Here is a 22,656-nt window from a genome sequence, read left to right on the forward strand (position 1 = left end):
AACAGATTTGCTTACATTTCTTGAAATTTCAAGGAGCAAAATCAAGACGTTAGCTTTTTTAAATATCTACACAAACAATTAATCAAAATAAATCATGAGTTTCAAACCCTTGACCAAGTCCCATGTTACAGCTTGACGTGTTATTACAAACAAGAGAGGCATTTGGAATTAATTTCAAAAGAAATGTGACAAAATGGACCGGAATGTAGTTAACCAGTAAGTCAACAGTTGTGATAGGCTAGTAAATCTGCTTGATCACCCAGAGATCGAGTGAAATGAGAGATGCACTTAGCCTAGAAAAAATGGCTTTCTTCCTTTCTATGCCAAAAAGATGCAGTTTCTGCTCACAAATAAGCAACATTACAACACTTAAACAACTTGACAAGACTCAGAACACTTGTATGCTAGTGGTATGTTCGGTGAATGTGTCAACAGGATCAAAGAAAAATGCCAATAAGTTCCATGAAAGACTTTAATTATTCTTGTAGGATTCAAGATTGTACAGTATTTACAAAGGTAAGCCCACTGCCAGATTGAAGTGTCAGCTTCAAAACACAAGGACCAAAAATCAACGCAAGAAGAATGCAAATAAGTAAAAAAAAACAACACTATCAACTGGATAAACAAACTGCCAATTATCTAGGAGTCTTTCAGATCCTTAATAGCCACGTTCGCAGGAGGAGTTCCTTGTTCGTCTACACCTTCTACCCTATCTTTGAATGTTTTGGACCAAGCCAGGTGTGTCAGCGCCTGCAATGAGAGGAATAATAGATCAAATTCCCTGGCAATGTCATGATGAATATTCAATGAATGACTGAGAAAAGTTAATAGAACTTATTGAAAATGGAAAGAGATTAGATCCAGCTTTTCTTTCTTAGTTTCTTGTGACTAGCACTTAAGCACAAAACTTGAAAGAATAGAGAGCCTATCCCTGTACTTACTCCATTGATGATAACATCCTGTTTTTGTAAATCCATCCACTTATTTCTCATCATATGGTACAAAGGACAATCTGGGAGTGGGAAAGGAAACCAGGGATCCCTGCCTGTTTCAGTTGTCTTTTGCGAATTTCTGCCCTCGGAGAGTGCCTCAGTAAGGATGCCCAACTTAAGACACAATAGAATTTCAATTTCATAAGCCATCATTTGGAGAAGATTATAACCAGTTGTTATTCTTGCTTCAAATGCTTCTTAGCTTCATTTTATTATTTTTTTTCCGGTGAGAGTTTGATGTTCGCCTTCCTTCACAAATGTTCACTAATAGCTAATGCCACTTTCTGACATTGCCTGTGGGAGATGAAAGTGGTGTCATCAGCGTGACTGAAGTTGTGCAATTTTAGTTCATGGATGAGACCTCCATTTGTGCCGTCAGTAAGCGACATAATGAATGATCAGTTTCTTATAATTACCTTAAACGTGCGTGGCTCCCAAATGGATAAATCAGCAAGGACTTTAGTGTCGAGGTACACCCTGCTTCGATTTAGGCCATCTGCAAAGAGTGGCTGGGTGAAACCATGTTCTTCCACAGCTGCAGTGATGCGGGTTACCCGAAGCTGTAAATCAGTGCAAGAAAAATGTGGTTATCAAGGGACAACAACAGAATTTTGAGGAAGCTGTGTTTACAGGAAATAAAAGTCAAACAGCATCAAAGAGTAGTGGCACAAGCAAGGGAAACCAATTATCAACAACTGGTTTGCCGTATGGTATAAGATGAGATAAATGAAGAATCACCTGATATAAGAATTTCCCCAAAACAGCAAATACAATTAGAATTAATTTCTTACATCTTGGACTGAACTTTTAGATTCTCTTCAAAACTTTCGAAGAAGGAGAGGTTACTTTGCTTCCTTTGATCTTACTGACCAGCACGGGACAAAAAAAGAGGAGCTTCTTTCCACATCTCCCCTTGATCATGCGTATAAAACGGACGAAAAATGAACTTTTTAAACCTATGAGATAGGCACACAGAAAGTTTGATTTTAAGAGCTCATCTTACTCCGGATATAATGAGGAACGTCATATTAAAAAATCTCTAAAATTAGACAGCACGAAATTTCTTAAAATTCTGTGCACAGTCCTTTATGTAGGAGGCTACCATTCTTCATAAAATTTTTTCTTCACCAATTTTCAAATAGCCCTATAAAGTTCATCCTGTAAAACCGACCAAAATAACTTAGTTGGTAAAAATCCGCTGGTCACTTGCATTAGGCTGAATTTGAGAGACTCACACCTTCAACTAAAGCCTTGGTGAATTTGCAAAGTCCAATTGCCATCTGGCAATGGGCACAGGTATATATTACAGAAAATAAAATAACAACGGTGAAAGTGAAACTGATAAACTACTTGTCTCAGTGATGTTGTAGATTTTCTGCACATTATACTAGGCTCAGGGATGACAGATGACAGATATTTTACAAATTCACAGGTGATTTTCCTTCCACTTCTCAAGAACTTATTCTATGAAAATTTTGGGCAGCATTTATGAGTGATTCTCATTTACAGAAAGAGGGGGCAGAGATTTTAAGACGCCCCAACTAAAGTTTGTCACTTTGTACTTTCATTGTCAGTAATACAACATAAAACATTCTTCAGCACAAAATGCAACTTACATCATGCATATCTTTCTTCCTCTCAATCCTTCCTTTTGTAGCGCGGACCAGTGCACGTTTTACGTTACGCAATACTAAAGTCCAAACATTTCGGTTTCGGCCTCGAAAATGCTGAAAAAAAAATGCAGTAATATATTAGAAAAGTTTTGGAACCATATGAATAAGACCAGTTTATGATTACTGCTCTAGATACCTCTTAAAGCTGGTAGACTCCTTTCCTGATAATTTTATCTTTTTTATTTGCTTCCACAAACACATACCAAAATTGCTATTATATATATGGCCAGACAAAAAGGATGAGTCTTTTGGAAAACGACATCATCAATTAGAGGTTTATCACATTCATGATCTCATTAGTACCCAATCTACTGACTGAAAGTCTGAGAAGAGTTTTTCCCAGGATGTCTGGCACATGGTACAAGAGGGGATTCCTATTATTGATTGGCGAATCCTCTTGCAGTCAAGGGTGATAGACCTGGGTTAGTCCGTTAGGAAAGTAGAGTATGATAATCTTTGCATAATAATGGCGGCAAGGGCTTTCCGTGTTGCTAACTGATTCCCCAGATTTGCTTCTCTCCTCTGCTGTTCCCCCGAATCAGATTACATTGGTCGCATGCAAACTAAGGGGAGCTATGAAACCGAGCAGCACAAAGCAGGGAAACGTTTGGTAAGTTTGTGAAACAGCAGATCCAAGGAATTCGTTGCAAGATTGAAAGATTCCAAAGAACATCTCTTTGACGGACTGACCTTGGTCTACCGACCTTGCTTGTGGTGCTTACTTAATCCGTCACCACATAAGTACACAGATGCCTCAGATCAGTCCCTCCTTATTTACATTGATTTGATAGTGGTTAGGTTTTCCAGGGGTGAATAGCAGCAAAAAATTCATCAATTAGCATTGATCACTGATACTGAATCCTGCTGGCTCTACAGATCATTACGAAAGCACAGACCGAAGTTCACTACAGTTTGGTGAACTGATTATGAAAAAAAGTCCTTGTAATCCATCTAGTAGTGTACATGCTTTCTGAAATGTTCTGCACTGGAGTATGCAGGTTATATGCCAGGCAGTGTTCCTGGATGCTCTGTGCGCAAGATCAGTACGCTCTACCGCTCTCCGTGCTGCTGCCTCATTCTGTGATGTGACGGGTACGGATATTTTAAGATAGGGAGGCGTTTTCCCAAAATTATTTTGTCCGCACACTGTCCGTGTTAGTATAGGGAATGTCCGCGCGGTGCAGAAAAATCAGCGCGCTTAGGATCACTGATGCCAGGACAAATATCACTACAAATTCCTGTCTACCAATATCTTATCAATAGTGGTGGGCTGTACAACAGCAATCCTGCCGTAGTCATACCATCATAATGACCATCGGTCTCTTCATCAAAAACTCTAAACCTCAGTAGAAGATAATAAGAGTGTTAGTTGCTGAAATTCAACCAAAAAGCGCCTTATTTGTTAATTAAGATTGATCGATTGATAGTAAAATGTTCACTTACAGCTGTAAGGCGGAAGAGTCTTCGTTTCTTCCAGAATGAATCTGGACCTTTGGCTCTTTGGAGAAGAGCCATTCCTGGGAAAACCATTATGTGAGACGAGTTATACCTTTCCTGGAAAATCGAGTGAAGTCAAATTCAAAAAAATTGTGAGGACTAACAAGAAAAGTAAAAGAACAAAAACTCAATTAACTCAATTGAATTGTAAACAACAGCACAAGAGCAGCAGACAGGACAGAGACAGACAGCAGAGACTTAACCTCAAAAAACTAACCCGGCAGCCCGGCTTCTACCAACGTTGTACGGTGAATTCAGACTTTGATGGCGCGCAATTTGAAATTTCGCTTCATTTGCCCAAAAACTATAATGAATTTTTGCGAATGAGTAATCCGTAAGACAACCTCAATCGACCTGAAAATCGATCATAGAATAAAGAAAAAGACGCGAGTCCGTTGCGGTGTTTCAAAATTTCCAATATAACGGTGAAGAAGTCATTCGATGGCTGAAGTCAAACTGACTATTTCCATTGTGATTGCAACATTTCGAAATATTTTATTTTTTTCAAGGAACAAAACACAATAGGTATTCCCTAATATTCCCTAAAAATTTTCTGGAGCTACTTATGAAAGGGTGAAGAAAATTCACTGAAAATTTCAAGAGAAAATGTAGGAAAACATAAGCAACACTCCGTTATCTCTATTGGAGACATCGATTTTTTTACTTAAGTAAGCCATTTGAACTTCATTTTGACATAATAGGTTCATTGACTCCTTTTTCCACACGTAAACTCAATTTTTTTCCTAATTTGATGGTTGACTTCTGCTGGCTCATAAATAAATTAGGTCAATAAATAGATAGATTCATTGATAGATTATGCTACCCTGCTGAGGCCCATTCCATATGCTCTAACACATTGGATCAAACTGATTCCATAAACCAGAATTCACTCACCTGGAAAAAAATTTAAGTTCAAAGCTTATGCACATATTTAAAACTTCTCAATTTTTAATTTTTAACGGAACAAAATGTACCTGTACCTATAGATCAATAGTTCCAAAAAAAAACTGCTGCTGTCTCCAGAACCGTTCTAAATATTAGAACTTAAGTAACTCTACCAAGTAAGATATGAAAGTGCGAGTGGACTGGCAGAGTGACAAACCAAGGAAAATATCGATAAAATGATGGCAAAAATGAACATATCTTAATAATACTAATTGAAACAAGGAGATGAAGATATCAAACCAAATGATTTAATAAATTATTCAATTTATTTTTTTAAAACAAAAAGAAAACCCTACAAGGAAGTATCACAAATTATTTTCAAAAAGAAAGAGTACAAATATTACAAGGATATTTACAAAACATTGGTAGTACACATGTACAAATTTACATTGCATCACGTAGAGAAGATATTGGTCAAATTGAGAATTTTCTTTTGGGTTTAGGCATAATTTAAAACATGAAAAGTCTTAAAAACGAAAAATTTTCTTCTTTAATTTTGCCTCATAAAACTGAGGCACAAGTTTATTACTTACAACTCAGACTATGGATGCTGTAGGTATCTTGCAAAAATGTTGTCAAAACGGTAAAAAAACTTGCTTATGGCTTGCCTGAGGCAGAGCAAGCTTCAAAAATTCAAAATTAAATCACATCAAATTTCGTTCAAGAAACAAATGATTTAATTGACAGATTGCATGAAGGTTCTGTCTGTACATCCGTACATAAAAATGTATCCTAAAAATTCAAAATAATTACATTTGATTTTAGATCACGAATGATACTTTATAACTACTGACTATTTGAAAGACAAGATTTTCCTTTTTTTTTCAAATGAATCAACAACCAATTTTGCTTTTCAACAAAGGATCAGAAATGGAGTTTTCTATGTTTAAATTTCACTTGATTCAAAATTTGTTTAAGCATACAGTACAATCCAGTCCTTGGATGAATCAGAGTAAAATTATTGCTTTCAAACAACTAAAATCCAAGTAACAAGAACTAACTTAAGAGAATTTGCGGAACATCTACAAAGAATTTCCAGATCGATCTTCCTAATTTTTGTTCATTCTTTCAATTTGTAGATGAAAAAGAGATGGATTAAAGTTAAAAGATTTTCAATCATGCATCACAAAACCGACAACTTCATGCCCAACTGGACTGCTTCGATAAAAAAAGCCGCCTTTCTTGTTTCATTTCAGAAAAGGCAAAACTGTCATTCATACACAGATTCGTGATTTAATGAATGTATTTTTACACACGACTTACTTTAGATGAAGAGACTGATTATGAATCTTGAAATTTGGATACTGCTACTTTTTAAAAACGCAGCATCCAAAATTCTTGAATGTTTCGGCTTCTTGATACTCTCTTGAATTTCACAGATCTTGCCACTTATTTCGCTGAATTCTCTCAAAGGTTCTCTAAATTTGTCCATTTTTATGGCAAATTTTTTGAAGCCAAAAATAAAGAGACGACCACTAAAGAAAAAGGGGTTTTGGAGCAGCTAGAGACAAAATACTCTAGTTCTTAGTGTAGGTTCCTTCATGAATTACCTCAGTTCTCTCGAGCTTCTTCATTCTCTAATGAATCCTCGTACTTCACGTTTTCTCAGATTCTAGATTCCTTGACAAATGGCTGTACAAAAAATTTTCCTTGACACATCATTATTTCATTGCTGGTTCATCCAATAAGGATAGTTCTGGGAATGTTGGTGTTGTTGTTGATGGTGCTGCTGTTGTTGTGATTGTTGTTGATGCTGCTGCTGCTGCTGCTGCTGCTGTTGTTGCTGCTGTTGTTGTTGCTGCTGCTGCTGTTGTTGCTGATCTTGGTGCTGAGGTGGCGGGGGCTGCTGCGGTTGTTGCAATTGCTGCTGCTGTTGCTGTGGTTGAGGCGGCTGTGATTGGTGGTTCCCAGGAGACGGAGCTGACTGCTGAAGTGGCATCTGCGCTTGCTGCTGTGCTGCATTTTGATACCCCGCTCCATCATTTGACGAACTGAAGCTCACCTGTAATGAAGAATTTGAGCATAAAAAAAAAATCACGGAAAAGGAATATCAATCGTTACCTTCGTTTTTGAGGAAGGCTAGGAAAGCCAAAGATTCCCCACAGTCAAATAGACTGATTTAGTGGCTAAGTAATTCAATATATCAATAGAGAAACTGCAGAAACATGTATCTTATTGGTGGTAATATGAAATTCCATTCCATTACCATTACCATTTACCAATACCATTTCCATTTACCAATACCATTTCCATTCCCATTTTATTTTATCAAAATAGAACACACCAACACTAGGGCTTGAAATTTGCAAATAGGTACAGAAGGGTATGGGAATATTTTTTACACACGGAAGAAACATCTGGAAAGTTTTAAAGTTTCATAAAAAAATTAAGCACTACAGAAACTTTAAAACGTCGTCAACCGAGAAACACGATCCTGCAGTTTCACCATTGATACGAACATTGCTGTTTAGTGATAGTAATGGTGAAATGAGCAAAGTAACTGAGCAAATGAGCGAAATAACCTCACTGTACTTATGCTGAATGGTAAACGCATCCAAGTCTTCGTGGCGATCAAACTTTTCAGTCAAAAATTGATTTAAGACTTATTGATGACAACTTCAATGCTAGCTCACACTCAAAATTTTGGTTGGACTTCCTCTTGAATTTGAGATTACGCCTATATTAGAGCAATGAAGCATATCAATACACTAAATATCTATACAGGGACAAAGCCACTAAACTGGTTTCTCTTTCCTGAGGAGATATGATGATTGAGAACTAAAAATTATTTTTTTGATGCTTAAAGTCTCGACACAGAGTGACAACTGGACTACATCTTAAAAGTGAGAACCAAATTAATCAGCCCCATCTCTGTAAAGAGAATTTAACTGAAGATATAGATGGACTATCCTTCTTTCAAATGGTGTTCCTTCGATTTGCTATATTTGAGTTTGGAAGTTGATGTCAGACGAAATTTGACACACCATCCTGTTTCTCTTTAAATTTTACGTCATCCAAGAAATCTGGTCCTTACAACGCTGCTAATTGGAGAAAATCACTCTTGGCAGAAATTATTTCTAATTCTACAGATTTGCAAAGGTGACGTAAAAAAAAGAAGGTGAGTATAAAAAAACCTCTTAGATGCAAAAACAGAGTTTTTCTAGAGAATGTACTAGAAAATGTAGGGAAATGAGCAACTAATTAAGGGAATGCATTGAATGATGAACTCATTGTCAGCTACTGAAGAAAATGAATTATTGATGCATAATCGATTCTTGAATAATTCTTATAAGATTAGAAGAAAAAAGCTGACAAAGCCACAAAAAAGTTAGAACTTGATTTTTTTCTCAAGTAATTTTTCCAATATCACTGAAAAAATACACGTTAAACAGAATGATACACCATTGTTTCAATAATTGCAAATTTGCACATACTTTTTTTAATTTTCCTCATAGGGAATTTTTTACAAACAAAATTCAGCATGTTAGGGCAAACTGGCTAGTATTATAGTCCATTTCACGAAACCTGAGACTTTTTATTCGGCATTAAAATCCGTAAAAGGCAACGCATCAGTCTCGGCCTCGGGTGACCGAATCGCTCGCCGGACACTCTCTTTTGTTCAGCGATCATTGGCTGGCAACCCGTCCACTGTGAGGGCACAATCAATGGGCACCCTTCATCCCTTCAGAATGAGCCCTCGTACCCGGACCAACATTTTTCTCTCGCTGAAAAATTCATCTTTTGGCGTGAAATTATGATCAAAACGCACTAAAATTCCGTCCAAGTATCTTAATTTTGAGCTGACCTTACAGTATTTCTCAGCAAATCGCGGTCAAACGCATATTCCATATATCAGCTCAAAATTAAGATACTTGGACGGAATTTTAGTGCGTATTATCAAAATTTCACGATGGAACAAAATTTTCACTCCAAAAGATGAATTTTTCAGCGAGAAAAAAATTTCGGTTCGGGTACTAGGGCTCATTAAGAAGGGATGAAGGGTGCCCATTGTTCCTACCCTCACAATGGATGGGTTGTCGGCCTATGGTCGCTGAACAAAAGAGGTTGTCCGGCGAGAGATCCGATCACTCGAGTCCAAGACTGATGCGTTGCCATTTACAGATTTTAATGCCGAATAAAAAGTCTCGGGTTGCATGAAATGGACTATAGCTAAAAAATTAACCAATCATCAGTTTCAATTGCACCAAAAGTAAGGCACAATATAGGCACATGAAAACTGCTTCTTTCTTATTTTTTTTCACCCCAGCTCGATCCAATATATCTACTCATGATGGAAACTGGAAAAATTTCTCCCTCCAGTGAGATTCCATTAGAAGTCACAGCAGGCTGATTGCTGAAATTGATAGACAAAGCTATGGACAAAGAAGAAAAAAGGGATCCTATTGATAGATGCGGGTGGTTGCAATGGACAAAGAAGATAGATAATAGACTAACTTACGGCAACTGACAAGAGACCCTATAATTAGTCCATCATTTTCTCCCTTAGTCCATAGGAACCAACCATTTCAACCGAAAGGATTGCTCCATACTCCCTATGTCTCCTTTGTCTATCAATTTCAACAATCAACCTGCTGTATTTGGTTAAATAAAAAAACTGTGACAATGGGGGAGCACCGTTTCTTTCCTGTAAAAATTTAACTATTCGCTGATAAGTTATTATCCCAAGTAGCATTTCTCAACAGAAAAATCGCTATACATTGCGATTTTATTGGCGATAAAATCACTAGGATCATCGACATCTAAGCGGTTATACTCGATTTTATCGCGATTATACTCGATTTTATCGCGATATTTTCGAAATAAAAATGGCGATAAATGGCGATTTAATCTCGATTTTATCGATGAAAATTGATATCGATTTTATCAAACCAAAAATTGCGATATGAAGCTATTTAATCGCCACGTGTTGCAATTTTTAATGCGATAATATCTGGATATATTACTAGCAATATGATCGCGATAAGCAAGTGATAAAATCGTTATTTATTGCGATCACTGCTAATTGGGATGTAAACAGAGCATAGAAAGTTGATTGAAGAATAATTTTGAGGGTTGATTTTTACCTGCTGCTGATAGGCTCCGTCCAGCGGTAATGGGGGAGGGGGTGGTGGAGGCGGGCACATCCCCAGCCCCTGCATGTGAAAAGGCATTTGATTGTTGTACATCTGAGGCTTTGACGAATAGTGAGTGTACGTCGGCCGATCCACTCCTCTTCCGCTATCACTGTCGCTGAAAGCACCTGTCAAACGTTTACAACTGATCATTAGCTTAATCATTTTACTAAACCTAGAGTCCCTTTACACTGAGAGTTAAGACAATGTGAATCCATCTCTGATTGGTTACTGTATTTAAGGCCTCCACAGTGTCACAAACAGGAATTAAGATTACATTTTCACCAATTGCAAAGATTATAATCTGGAATATACCGAGGAATTACGGGTTCGACAAGGAACAAACGGAATGAGAGAAGGAACGGAGAAAGGAATTTGAGAATGAGCCGATCAAAGATTACAAAAACATTCGATTTGTATAATCTTTATTCCCGTTTGTGAATCCATGAGGGAGTGTTGTCTTAACTCTCAGTATAAAGGCTCTAACTAAACCTAGGATGCAGAAAATACGCCATCTTAGGATCTTGGGTTAGTGGCAAGCGTGAGGCAATTTGCAAAAACAGGGCTACCACAGAGTTTCGGGGATGAAATTCCTTGACGTTTCACTGCCAAAGTTATGTGAAATCTCCTGATGATTGAAGATATGCCAGATGGTTTAAAAGAAATAAATTGAAATATTTTTGGGCAAAATCTGTTCGAAACTTCAAACATATTCTAAACAGCCAATGAAGGTGACTTAACAATTTATTCCTGACACGCTCATGATTTTCCCTAAAATTTCAAGGTTTTCCCTGAATGTAGCAACTCTGAAAAATGATGAATTTTTTATTTATCATTTATACATAGGTTGTCCCAAAAGTACTGCACATGTTTTTTTTTTGGACGAACGGTAGCAGATATCAAAATGCATGTAGTCTTAAAGACTGAGCAATTACCGATAAAACAAGACAAATCCGAGCTCTCTAAGTCAAAAAATGACCAAGTAACAGTGTTTTGAAAATGACTTGTAGAGGGGACCCCAACAGGATTTTCAGCTTCTTTTCTGGAAAAAAAACAAAGAATTAAGGATTCAAGTGGTTTTATTAAATCAATTTTGCAGAATCTTACCAAGATTACTAGCATTTACTCTTCTTCACTGGACCACTGGACACTAGTTTCCTTCTCGAAATACCTTCTATAACTTGCCACACAGCGCCGCAACCGTTCTTCCCACTTCTTCAAACATGTTTTTTCGAATTCCTCTTCCCTGATGTTCTTTAAGAAAGTTTCAACAGCTCTTTTTATCTCGTTGATGGAGTTAAACTTCCTGCCTCTTAAGCCCTTTTTCAACGTAGGGAATCCTCCCAAAAATCGCAGGGTGCAAGGTCCGGGCTGATACCATGTTGCCAACTTTATTCGACCCTGACGATTTCTCTGTAGAATTTTTGATTAATCAAATCTTTGTTTTTTCCAGAAAAGAAGCTGAAAATCCTGTAGGGGTCCCTTCTACAAGTCATTTTCAAAACACTGTAACTTGGTCATTTTTTGACTTAAAGAGCTCGGATTTGTCTTGTTTTATCGGTAATTGGCCGGTCTTTAAGACTACACAAACCGCATTTTGATATCTACTACCGTTCGTTCAAAAAAAAAAAACGTGCAGTACTTTTGGGACAACCTATGTATCATAAAAAAGTGGTGCCAGATCTCACTTTCATCATGATGTCTAGAATTTTACCATAAAATCGGCGAAACGACTGTGAGGCCAAATTGATCGCCACTGACGAAAGGTGTTATGTAGCTACCAGAGCCCTGACTAGAATAGACCAGCCGAAAGAGGAATTTTACTTACCATGGTTTGGACGCATTCTTTTGGCTTCAGGCTTTCCATCTCCTGTAAATTGAACACAAAAAAAATTAATGAGACATAACTCTGTATTTGAAAATTTAGTTTAATGCTCAAAAGAAGCACTGAAGATTGAAAGTATATATTAAATTAAATGAATGGGTGGTACCGATACGAAGCTACCTGATATGGACTGCATTTTGCAGTTAAGAACTAATATTTAAGACTCACTTTAAAATCAATGTACGTGCTATTCATGTTAAAACACAAACAAATGCTGCAGTTTCTTTTCCCCAATCTAATTTTTCTTCTGCTTCCTGTCCTTTTCCCTCCTCTTTCACTTTGATTATAGAAACAACGTATTATGTGCCTTTACTTTCCTTATGCAGAGAGGTGTGTTTATGGATGAGTAGAAAATAGGCGTTTCCAATCGTACTTTCCAGATAGTGCTGAAAAACCTGTATTTTTCCCCATTTAAACCCATGTAAAATATCCACATTTTATCACACGACATGACAACAATTGTTTTCAAATAGTGGTGAAAAATCAGCTCTTGTCCCTGTTCAAACTCATGTAAAATATTTTAATTTAATCACATAACCTGGCAACTCTATTCCTTATTGCAAATTAAAATTCAACCACTATGAAGATCACTTGAGTTCGATCAGTAAAAGTGACTAAAACTCTTCTGCCTAGAGACAGTGATGAAAAGTTGAAATAAAAAAAACAGAAAAAGTCATGGCTCACCATGTACTGATACTGATGATTTTTGGGATGATTCTTTCCAGTTATCTGTAAAAAAAGAGAAAATTGTGGAAATAAGTAAAGGTAGAAAAAAGAGCCAAGATACAATATAAATACATTTTCAAGCAGAACAAAAGTTACTATCCGTGTAAAAACCTGAAAAAAGAATCGGTTGATTATTCCTACATTATTTTAAAAACTGACCAAAGAAATTAAAACAAAAAAACAATAAAGAATACGTGTATAAGCTTGATATCACTACTATGCACAAAAATATACAGTTGCCTACAAATGATGTTTGATAGCTGAATCTCAGTCAAAAGGAAAGAATGGACAAGAAATGCTTCGCAAATAATATTCTTCAAATATATTTCATTCGGGGTTACTTCTTCAATAGTTGCCTTTTCCTTTTCATGAATGAGCTCAACTTATGGTTCCAAGATGGTATCAAAAGCAGGCAAACTTTACGACACACCGATCGAAACTGTGCTGCACGTTCACATTTTAATACTGTTAAATATATACTTCAACCATCTCATCGAAAATGCAATTATGTGGAAAAGAGTTTGGCTTCAAGTTTTACTGCCTGACCTTTTCTTGTTCTTCGTCAAGTGGCTCAGATCAAGCAGCCTTAGAATCGTGTGCTTCCCTGTAAGGAGGTTATACAAATTTATCCTCCAAGTATCTGAGAGTTATTATTGAATGACATCATTCAAATCCTATCATGGTAGCAGAGGTTCTTGGTTGGGGAGTTAGGCATGGTTTTGACTATTTTTTAAAAATTTGTGGATAGTGACAAAGCTCGCTGTAGAGAAGATAGGTGCTGAATAAGTGAAATCAAAGATTCAAACAGGATTTCTCAAAGACAACGAATCTGGCTGAGGATATGACAAAGCAATTAATTTAATTTCACATCAAAGAAAGTGCAAATATAGGACGACGCCCTTACCAGCCCGCACTTGGGAGATCAAACTACAATGCACGGAGAAATAAAGGCACTAACGGAGACAATCAGAACTGGTGCGGCAACAGCCAACAGCAAGAATCAGAACTAGCGTACAAATGATAATCGAGGTCAATCAAACTACCGCAGACAATAAAAAAGATGGTGAGGAAATTTAGGGACCAGAGGTAGCAATAAATGTACAGAAGGAAACTGGTACAATCGAGGGTCTAATGCATTTGATGCTCATCATGACAACCAATAAAGATATAATAGAATAATTCAAAGCGGTATTCTTGAAAAGTGATGTCAGGTCCTGAATTCCTACTGAGCCTCTTCAAGGTCTAAATGGTAATAAGAGTTCAGCTTTAAAGCTTCAGAATGCTATACATAGACCAACGAATCTCCCCAAGATTGGTACGACCACGCTCATAATTTTATGACTGACAATGCCTTCATGCGTTCTTATCTTGATTTTTGCCTTTATTAAAGTGAGCTTGATAATTCTAGACTATATAATATATTGTTCCTTGTTGGCGACGCATTGATTCAAACTGAAAATTTGACTGCTGCCCAAATTTTAAAAACTGAATGATGAATAGCTTTGAAATGACCCATTTAGGTTGAAAACTACTTAAGATTTTAAATTTATAAGAGCAGGCGTGGCGTGGAAATCTTGCAATTAACCAAGTATATTTTATTGAAAAATCAGCTATTAAATATTATTTTTTTAATTAACTAAATTATGTTGATATGAGTTTGGCTCCTCTTTTTCTTCCTTGGTAACTGCCTTAGAATTGTGTGCTCCTCTATAAAAATACAATAAAGTTATCCTTTCAGTATCTATATGTTATTATTTAGTGACATTATTCAAATCCCAACAAATACCTCATTACCTTTTTTTCTTTCGGTGGTCTTGGAGCAAATTTTTAACTAGTCTGCTATGAACGATCAGTACCAAGCTGCCATCACACTCAGGTAAGTCTACCAACTCAATGGGTCTCATTCTAGTTAAGGCTGAAGCACCATTTTGAGCTCCCCAAAATCCCTGGAGGACCGTAAAGGGGATTTATGGGGATTTCAGACCCATGAGATATAAATTTCTTGCTATTGCAATCTGAAATCTCAGAGTTGCATTAATGACTTTCTACATTTGAGAGTCTGTGTCTTGGACATATATAAGATGATGCAAAACTCTTCAACAATTAGTTAGTTATTTATTGGAGATGTGTATGTAATAATGCCCAAGAGTTCACTGAACGCTTGAATTCAGCACCCTAAGACCTTTAAAATTAAGATGCTTTGGGGTTGCTCCTCATTAAACTCCTTCGCACAGCAGAAGTAACCAATGCGAAAGTCTGGTATGCGTCATCTTGAACACACAGCATAATATCTAAGTAAAATATATAAAGAAAGTAGAGAAGTATTTTTGTGATTGTGTGAAAAACGTGTTTAGAAATGAAAAATTTAAAAGAAGCTCTGACACAAATGAACTTAAAACTGAAATACTGAGAAAGAAATGAGCTCCAGCATTCAAGTTTTTTTACTTACTCGGTACTGGGCTTTACAGATACTGGGTAAGATCTCAATCTATTCCAACTGTAGCCTCATTATTTTACCTAATTTTAAGATACTTTCCAAATAGAAAAGTACGTATTGATATCCAAGTTCGAAAAATGTGTTTTTATTGTAAGGTTTAAAACCCTAAGAGGAAATAAACCAACATACTACCTTGATATTTTCCGTGAATACATTTGAATAAAAAAACAAATTCATGGAAAATTTCAAGTGGCCTGGCTGATCAGTTTCCTGAGAAAAAATAATAAAACATGAACAGCAGATGGACCTTGCACTCAGTGATGTGCATTTTTCGACTTCAGCTGCCAAAACAGTGTGTATGTTATTGGAGTAAGTTTGTAGTTCCTAAATATGAGGAGGCACTCGTTTCTGTTATTGCATAATTCTTTCTTTTATTGCATACACCACTTTGGATCAAGGTTTAGCCTTTTTTCACAGCTTCAGAGAGAACTCAAGTTCCTGCAGATAAACTTAAGCAGACACATCCTGACACATTAGTTTTTCTAAAATGTACAATGGCTGAGTTCAATACTTCAACAGATGGTAGTGGACAGGAAAAAAAAAGTAGTAAAAAATAAACAATCGAAATAATGTGAGGAAGAGAATGATAATCAACAAAAAAAAAGGAATTAAAACATGAAGACATTTCCGTTCTCAGAACTGTACCTGAAAGGAAGAATTAATTAGTACATTGCACACCTGCATGACAGAGGGAATTTGTACAAATTATCAATTTAGTAAATTAGTTCAGAAAACTCAAATAAAACACAAAAAGCCTTGGACTCAATCTGTAATCCAGCCGATAGGGGAAAACTGGAATGATTCGGTCGGTCCAGATTCTATTCCTGTCAATATTTTGACTAAGTAAAGATCTAATAGTTTAGTAGCATTTTTTAATAGGAAATTGTGATTTATAGAAATTAAGTTGCTAGTATAATAATGGAGGAGTCTGCACTTGTATAATGGGTGCTTCATAAGGGGTTTTGTTTTTCCAACTTTACACCTGAATTAAAAGTCAATCTTGTCTTGTAAATGCTGCAATATTAAAACAAAAATTCTATTCATTGATTCTCTATTTAGAAGGGATATAAATGTACAATGTTCAAAGCATCTCATCCTTGAGCATTTTATCAATTGTTTTAAACATTTTTGCCTTCTCATTACAGACTACCAGCCGGTTTCCATGATAAATCATTCGGAGGATTCAGAGTTGCATTGGAGAGGGGAGGAGGGTGATAATAAAAACCCCACTTCTAGGGTAACTTAATGAACGAACAGCTTCTTCAAACACTGGTTTACCTCTTCGTTCATCTGGGGAATTGACACGTCCAGTGTCAAACATAAGAGACAAATATTAAGGCAAAATTTCAAGAGTTTTTCTCTTAAGATACTACCAAAGTATGATCGGGTTCTTGACGTTATTCAAGATTATCCTTTCAGACAAGCTAATAGCCCTCTCACCCCAAAAAACAGGTAAAAGAAGTTGAATCTACTATCAGCAACAAAGAGCAATTGCCTGCATTGATTTAAGGTCATTTTATAAAATCATCTTATTGACCCGGGCAGATTTTTTTCAAGCGACTTAAAAAATTTGCTGTATAATAGATTAAAGAACAACGTGATAATTGAAAATATGGAGAGAATAAAGAAAGTTTCAAGACACTGGCCTTTAGCTCTGATCTTACTTTTCTTCTGCAAGGCCACAATGTTCGATTTCCATAAAATTTTCCCCGAAATTCCAGTTTTTTCAAAATTCCGAACAAACTTTTCCAGGTATAGGAAATTGCCACATTTCGAAATTGGTCTCGAAACCTTCACTTTGCTTCCTTGTCTACCATGATCCTTGAAACGCTAAATTGGGAACTTTCTGCACTTTATAGCAATTACCTAAAATAGAATTAATTCAATTCAATTCAATTTTCAAAATGAGAAATTGGTCTTGGCAGATGAATGGAATTGTAATGTAAGAGAAAGACATTAGAATAAAAGCAATGAGATGAAAAATGAAAAGAAAAGTACAGAACCATTTGAAAGATATAATGTTGGGGGTGATTACAAACCTGGCACCCCAGAAGCAGGAGGGGGAGGGGGCGGCATTAATTGCTTCTCCGGTGGCGGGCGTCCGCTTTCGGCACCGATTATATTGCTGTTTGAGTTGCCGTGTTGCTCATTACTACTGCGGGATAATATAACAAAGGTTAACAAAAAAAATAAAAAAAATAAAAGAAAACATTTATGGCGAGGAGAGAAGAATATCAGTTAATAGAGTTTCATGATAATCCTCATCGTCACGCTTGAGTGTCTTTCCTCCAGAGACTGAGTACAACCCGCAACTGATGACCAGGTAGTTTCTCAAAGTAAATACAGGGTTCCCGCAGAATTTAGAAAATGAATTTTCCTAACATTTCCCGGCCAAATTTTGGTGAAATTCCCTGCCGATTGAAGATGTGCCAGATGGTTGAAAAGACATAATTTTAAAAGGTTTTCAGGCCACATTTGTTGTTTGAAACGTCAAACCCATCCTAGAAAGCAAGTAAAGGTGACTCAACAAATTTTCCTGAACACTTTCATCATTTTCCCTGACGTTTCCAGGTTTTCCCTGACTGTGGCAACCCTGTAAATACTTTTCGATAATAGGACGAAAAGAAACCAAGAGGCAACTTGTCTCATGTAATACAACACTTGGAAAGACCAAGAGAGGGTCCATAATTGATGCTGCTATTTTGTTCTGCTTTCCAAGTTTTTTCTTGCAATATCTATGTAAGAGGCTTCGTTTTCATATTATGGCGCTGGGGCTATGTTCACATGCGCAGAATTCTTGGAACTTTGGGGGAATAAGTTACAGCTAAGTTATGACTTATTCGGCCTGCGCTCAAAAAAAAGGCAAAAAACGATGCAGTTGAAAAGTTTGCGAACCATTGCTCATATGGACAAGGCCCAAGATCAGAGGATTCCAGGTTTGACTCCTGTTGAGACAACCTCAGTTTGGTGGTCTCAGATGACAAATGCCTGAGGCTTATGATGAAGTAGAATTGCAGGGGGATGTGAATCTGGACGCAGAATTACTTTCTGCAGGTGTTTGGAGAAAGGAAAAAAAGAATAATTAAAAAACAAAATTACTCCAATTATTATGGCTAGAGAAAGATCAAATAAACCATCAGAAGCCTCTAATCAGCCATTATATGAGTATGCTTAATAGAAGCCACCACTGATAAGGAAAAACCAAAAACAATTTTTCATTCAAGAGAAAAATAGGCTTGAAATTAAAGAGAAAAAAAATAAGATAGGAAAGTTAACAAGTACCAGAATCAGATCAAAGCTCTGCCATGCTAAGGAAAAACGCTGTATGAGCCTTCAGGCGTTGACAAATTTCCTTTGACAAATCATGAATTTTAGGGAATATTGATGAATATTTTTCCTCCAATTTTTCAGAGGATTTCGTTTGTAATTTGACCAAAATATTCCAAAAATAACAAGGAAAAATATTCATTATTTTTTTAAAAATAAATATTTTTTGAGAGGAAATTTGGCAACATTAGGAGACTTGTGTGGCGTTCTTCCTTGGCACAAGAAAAGCTAACAAATGTACCTATTCGGCAAGAAGAATCGAGAGACCCTGCAATTAGAAAATTGGAAAGCAGGACATTCAAAAATAAAACAGAAAAATATACTTGGTAATCTCGTTGCTTTTAAGTACAATAACCATTAACAATGTAAAAAGTGACCAGAATGGTAAAATGAATTGTAGTTCTTTAAATGGAAAAGAAGAAGACAATTTTCTCCATTATCATTAATCCCAGGGCAAGGTATACGAATATTATACAAGAAGACAGAAGGAAAAAAAATTGCAAACAATTTATCAGAAGAAGAGAGACCACAATGGAAAAATGCCTCCATTACAAAAATAATTTGATAGTATGGGGTACTTGAGCAAGGTCAATTAGTTCCGAAGATAAAATTGAGAGCTTCAGCTCTAGAAAAATCATACTTCAGTCTTAGAAAACTGATTGCAAGTGTGATCCCTCTATACTTATGCTAAAAGAATCAGAGAATTTGGGAAAATGAGAGTTACGATAACTATAAAATCAAATTCTTGGCACAAAATATGATAAAGAGTTGGTACAACTTCATTGATCCTGTTTAAAAATGAGACTAAACATGAAGATCAAGTTTTCATCAGCTGCGAGTTCCTGTCCTTCAACTAAAAATTCTCTTGCTTTTTGGGAAATACATCTTAATTGTTAATCTCCAACCACAACTTTCATTGAATATCTGCAATAGTGTCCTAAAATGCCTTAAATGTACATTAAAAATAATAAATAATTCTTTCTGATAAAAATGAAATTAGGTTTGAAGGAGAATCAAAGGTAAAATTGAGCTTTCCTTGCAGGAAACAAACATCATGAATGTAAGAACGGGTCATGATTCTCTTCTTCCTTCATTTTTTCATCGAGTCTCTAACATCTATTTGAGGGCTAGTAAGATGTCATCTCATGTTTTGAGGAATATTTCAAAATTGCTTTGACGCAGGCCAGCTTTGAACCATTAATGGACCACTGGGCAAGGTACGAATTTAAGCATCCCAATGTATGATTCCTCTACAGAATTTCACTTACAATACAATTCGACAAGAATTACTGAAATCAACACCCAATCAAGATATGGTGACGAAAATGTTGAATTTCCTGCTCACATGAAAAACCAGATCCTACTTGAATCAAACCGCGCACTACAACAATTCTGGAAGGCTTCTCAAAAGGTAGTATTTTTTCCCCACCCTGAGTCGTTCAAGGTGCGAACGAGTTCAAGTGTAACACAACTGAGCCAAAGTTGCCTAATTCAGGTTGTCATACTTCCATGTTGCAAAGGCTGTCATTACGTGTGCAATTGAACTCAAGTAGATTATGTTTTTCATGAGTGGTATGTTTTAATTTACGCACTGAAAAACATTAATGTCTTTGTTAGGTACAAATACATCCAGTGATTTTCGTTGTGCAAGTATGTTTTAAAGTGAAATTTTGATGAGAAAACATGTATCCTAATGATCTTTGCATCTTGTCTGGGGGTCCGTTCACTTTCCTGCTCACATATACATTAAAACAGGTTCAAGTTTTTTAATCTATGTTAGATTCACTAAGTGAATTCCCAACATTGTGATTAATATGAGCCTCGGTAAATGCCCTTACAAGATACAGGAAAAATTCTGTGGTCCATTTTTTGAGCACATTCATAAGCCAAAAATTGTCAAAACTAGAATTCAAACCCGTTCCTCCAATTCAGATGTAATGAAATATCCTGTAAGAGGAGTGAGAATTAAGAATACACATATGAGGAAAATCAACAGTAACTGGTATGAAACTGGGAAGGGTGAGCGAATAGAATGATGCCTACTTAAATAAAAGGGAGGGAAAAAAAATTAAAAAGAAGGAAGAAAATGTGAAGAGAGCAGCAAAAAGTGCGAGAAATCTGGCACCACCTGCGTTTTCATCTATATTTTTAGGTCTAGGTGCTCAAATTTTGCGGGAAGATTTGAAGATTTCAAAAACAGAGAAGTCATTAAAATGATTATTCAGCTTTATGCATTCAGTTTACTGAAACGTTTAAGACATACTGAGATAGATTTTTTTCTTTGCCACATCACCATTTTCCGAACCTTTCTAAATAGAATTTTTCACTCTGCTATTTCCCTCTCCTTCCTGCAATTGTTTTATTACAAATTTCTTCTCCAATCATTCCCGAATTTCACAGAAACTTATTTACTCTCCTCAGATTCTTTTATGCAATTTTTTTCTTTCAGCATTTTCTAGAATCTCCTTATATCCTTTTCCCAAGAAGTTTTGAATACAATTTTTTATCCTGGCGTTCCATGGTTTCCTTTGCTTTTCAAGACATTTTGGGGTACAATTTTGTCACCCTACTTATCTCTGTTCTCCCAACATCCTAGCCTTAAAAACTTTGAATGATTTTAATAGGAGATGGGGAGAATTTTCCCAAAATTTAAAAAAAAATGTTACAAGAAAAATAAATTATATTTTAAGCGCTAGGTGCAAGAGGAGTACTTTTCTGATGAAGCATTCTAGAATCACTGCCAACATTTCATTCATTTTAAGGAAAGTAAATTGATGCAATTAATTGAAACTTTTTTGGAACATTTTTTATGGTTCTGCTATTTTCCATGGAGGAATTTCCGGAGAAACAACCCATTGGATTCTTCTCAGAGACAAAAAGTAGCAACAGAGATTTTGAAACACAGCGACCGGGAAATGCCCTTCTTGCACCTAGTGCCTCAATTGGACTACATTTGTCAATTCGGAACTACAATTTCTCGTTCACCAGTAAAAACGCTTATGACATAGGAAAACTAATGGTATGAACACTATTTCTGAACTGAAGCAGAATTATTAGTTCCTAATTGGAAAATGTAATCCAATTTTAACTGGCCTGGGAAATAAATAAAAGACTAAGGCTCCACGTCAGGGACAAAATTTCTGAAGCGAAAACGAGGTGTGAACTCAAGAGCTGATGTAGAAAAAGACACGTAACTTCCAATAAATTTGAGATTTTGTAGCCTCCCTTGACTGATACAGATCTTGGGAATAAGAGTTAAAGTAAAAATTGTAGCCAGTGACATTTGCATTTTGAACAGGTGTGTAACTCCTATGAAGTTTTTCATTTTTTAAAATCAATTTAACGCTCCTAAATGGGAATAATAAGGAGGGCGAGATGACAGGAGTACAAAAAAAATATAGAATTGAAAAAACAGGATGTGTACACAGGTCAAGAGACGTACTGAGTAAAAAGATTTGTTAGCTCAAAAAAAAAATCCTGGATACATGTTTTTGAATGTTCTTGGTGACATCAAGGCTTATGAATTCTCAATGTTGCATGCAAAAGCCAAAACAGACTTAAGTAACTGCAGAAAGCATGTGCTCCCATGCTAAGGGAAAAACCCCATATGAGGATTCGAATGTTGCCAAATTGTTTCAAAAAAATATTTACATACTCTAGGAGAGTCATGAATATCTATCCCTCGAATTTTGACACTTTCTACATCAAATCGTGAACAAAATTCTCAGACAAACCGGGAATTCATATTTATAAATTCCTGAAAAAATGTGGTCTGTGAAGGGAAATTTGGCAACGCCTGAAGGCTGATACAGCGTTATCCCTTAAAACAGCAGTATAAATGACAGTTTTCTGTGGGTCTATTGAAAGTGTTAATCTACCATGTTCATGACTTAAACTTGTTGGAGCATGATGCTGTCGTTCCTTGGCATCAGCAGTTCCGTCAGAATGTTACCAAATTTCCCTTGACACAACATTTATTCTT

General features: G+C 36.2%; 2 protein-coding genes across 2 annotated transcripts in view; both read right to left on the reverse strand.

The window, feature by feature from the left end:
• Positions 1-458: 458 nt before the first annotated feature.
• Positions 459-4,356, reverse strand: mRpL20 (mitochondrial ribosomal protein L20). Its single transcript, XM_019053511.2, has 4 exons — positions 4,109-4,356; positions 2,609-2,719; positions 1,409-1,552; positions 459-750 (listed from the first exon to the last, which is right to left on the reverse strand). Exons 1-4 carry the CDS (start codon positions 4,193-4,195, stop codon positions 640-642), a joined length of 453 nt encoding a protein of 150 aa, XP_018909056.2. The 5' UTR covers positions 4,196-4,356; the 3' UTR covers positions 459-639.
• Positions 4,357-5,354: 998 nt separating this feature from the next.
• Positions 5,355-22,656, reverse strand: part of LOC109038459 (uncharacterized) — a gene marked incomplete at its 5' end in the record, with an annotated part of 38,893 nt that continues 21,591 nt past the window's right edge. Inside the window, 5 exon segments of the mRNA XM_019053502.2 lie at positions 5,355-7,109; positions 10,192-10,367; positions 12,068-12,109; positions 12,809-12,853; positions 17,387-17,502. Coding sequence (XP_018909047.2) covers positions 6,774-7,109; positions 10,192-10,367; positions 12,068-12,109; positions 12,809-12,853; positions 17,387-17,502 — 715 coding nt within the window. The 3' untranslated portion in view covers positions 5,355-6,773.

Source organism: Bemisia tabaci, chromosome 5 (genome assembly GCF_918797505.1).
Source record: "Bemisia tabaci chromosome 5, PGI_BMITA_v3".
Classification (NCBI taxonomy): Eukaryota; Metazoa; Arthropoda; class Insecta; order Hemiptera; family Aleyrodidae; genus Bemisia; species Bemisia tabaci.